This window comes from Arachis ipaensis, chromosome B02, assembly GCF_000816755.2.
Source record: "Arachis ipaensis cultivar K30076 chromosome B02, Araip1.1, whole genome shotgun sequence".
NCBI lineage: Eukaryota > Viridiplantae > Streptophyta > Magnoliopsida > Fabales > Fabaceae > Arachis > Arachis ipaensis.
The window spans coordinates 21,896,620-21,898,282 of NC_029786.2; the positions used below are offsets into that span (position 1 = coordinate 21,896,620).

Genomic DNA, 1,663 nt, shown 5'->3' on the forward strand with positions numbered 1-1,663 from the left:
ATAGTGCTCCTAATATTCATACCATCATCATTGCATGTAAGTGAACTAATAATTTGTTTTTGAAAAAAATGTTCCGATGATTGGCTGAGGTGAAGAATGGAACTTTAAAATAAACAATTATTTTTAAAAGTTGGGTACTATTTTGTATTTTATACTACATTAGAAATGTTATGCAATTCTCTTGTTGAAGTTTACTCTATGTTCTAGAGATATGTAATGTTATTCAGTGCTGATTTAATTTAATGTATTGGAACTTGAAGGAGTGTATTAGAAGAAGAGTCTTGTTATCTTTGTTTTCAAACCCCAATTGTGTTGGTTCAGCTGCCAAGGATTCAATGGAAGATGTATGGGATATTTGTTACAATGACACACAGCCATTTGATAAAGCTCCTTAAGAAATTGCATGGATTGGTAGTGTTACCATTTTAGCCGACCCACCTAGTGGGATAAAGCTTTGTGATGGTTGGTAGTGTTACCCTTCTTGCTATTCTTTCTGTGACCAACAGTTTTGGAGGGAGACCGGCTTAATGACCCAATGTTGAGAATTAATTATACAAATCATTGAAGGCTTGTTATTGTTATGGTGTAAATTTCAATAAATTTTTCTCTGTTCAACAGATCTTCTATAATTATTTTAGGGTATATGCTCAATTTAATTCTTTTATGATTGACTGAGTCATTTTAGTTTAAGAAATTGTCAATTCGGAGTCAAAAGTCCATCAAATAGTTTTCCGTTAAACAGCATGACTGGTGATGCGAATAGTTATAGTAATGCCAATGCTGGGGCCCATCCTCTTAATAGGCACTACAAGCATTAATTAGCAATTCACAATAATCACAGTAGCAATATGGCAAAGTAATATATGTGTACTCTATTGACAAATGAAGTACTCAATTGATATATAAAGCAAGAATCAATGAAACAGTAGACCGATACCACCCTGACTTCAAGGGAGGTCTGCACTATCAATTATCAAATAGCAACATAATTCCTATCCTTTTCTTGCACTATAATTCCCTTTTTATATCACAACTCATTTTCCAATCTGTTGTAACTAATTGACCTTAGCACAAGCTAATAATTTTCTGTGATGCACCACTATTTACTTCTCGTAACCTTTCATCTGTATGGGTGGTTTTCTCATCATTTATAGTGTAATTATAAATTAAAAATAGGTGTAAAGATTTAATTACAAATTTTTAAAATATAAAAATTTAATTATAAATTTAATAAAATTATAAAGATTAACAGTCTAATTTAACCTTTTGAAAAATCTTACCTTCTTTTAACTAACATCTCTCTCGTGTCCAATATCGTTATTGTATCACAATATGAATGGAATAGAACAAAAGCTTTTGTTTATCCTTGAAACAGTTAATTCTAGTAAGATGCAAATGTGTTAAGTGTCACATGACACAAAAGGATTGGTACTAATTTGGTTATGTTGATGTCATGCAACATGGCACTCATGTAACACTTGTTGGTAGTCAAAATTAAAATGATTTATGTGAAATACAGGAGGCATAGGTCAATCTTGTGAGTATGTATGTGGAATATACATTATTACATTATATAATAAAGGGGAATTTTGTCATTTTGTTATCCAATTTTCATTTACTGTTTTGATTTTGTATTCTTCTTCGGAACTTACTATTTTGCTTC

The 1,663-nt window shown here is 31.0% G+C and overlaps 1 protein-coding gene across 3 annotated transcripts in view; it reads left to right on the plus strand.

Moving 5' to 3' along the window:
• Positions 1–664, plus strand: part of LOC107625096 (mitochondrial inner membrane protease ATP23 homolog) — a 4,091-nt gene extending 3,427 nt beyond the window's left edge. For 2 of the 3 annotated variants that reach the window (XM_016327669.2, XM_016327668.2), the window contains exon 6: positions 261–664. In XM_016327669.2, coding sequence (XP_016183155.1) covers positions 261–395 — 135 coding nt within the window. In that variant the 3' untranslated portion in view covers positions 396–664. The remainder of the gene's footprint in view (positions 1–260) is intronic. The other variant, XM_016327670.2, reaches the window with a different exon arrangement.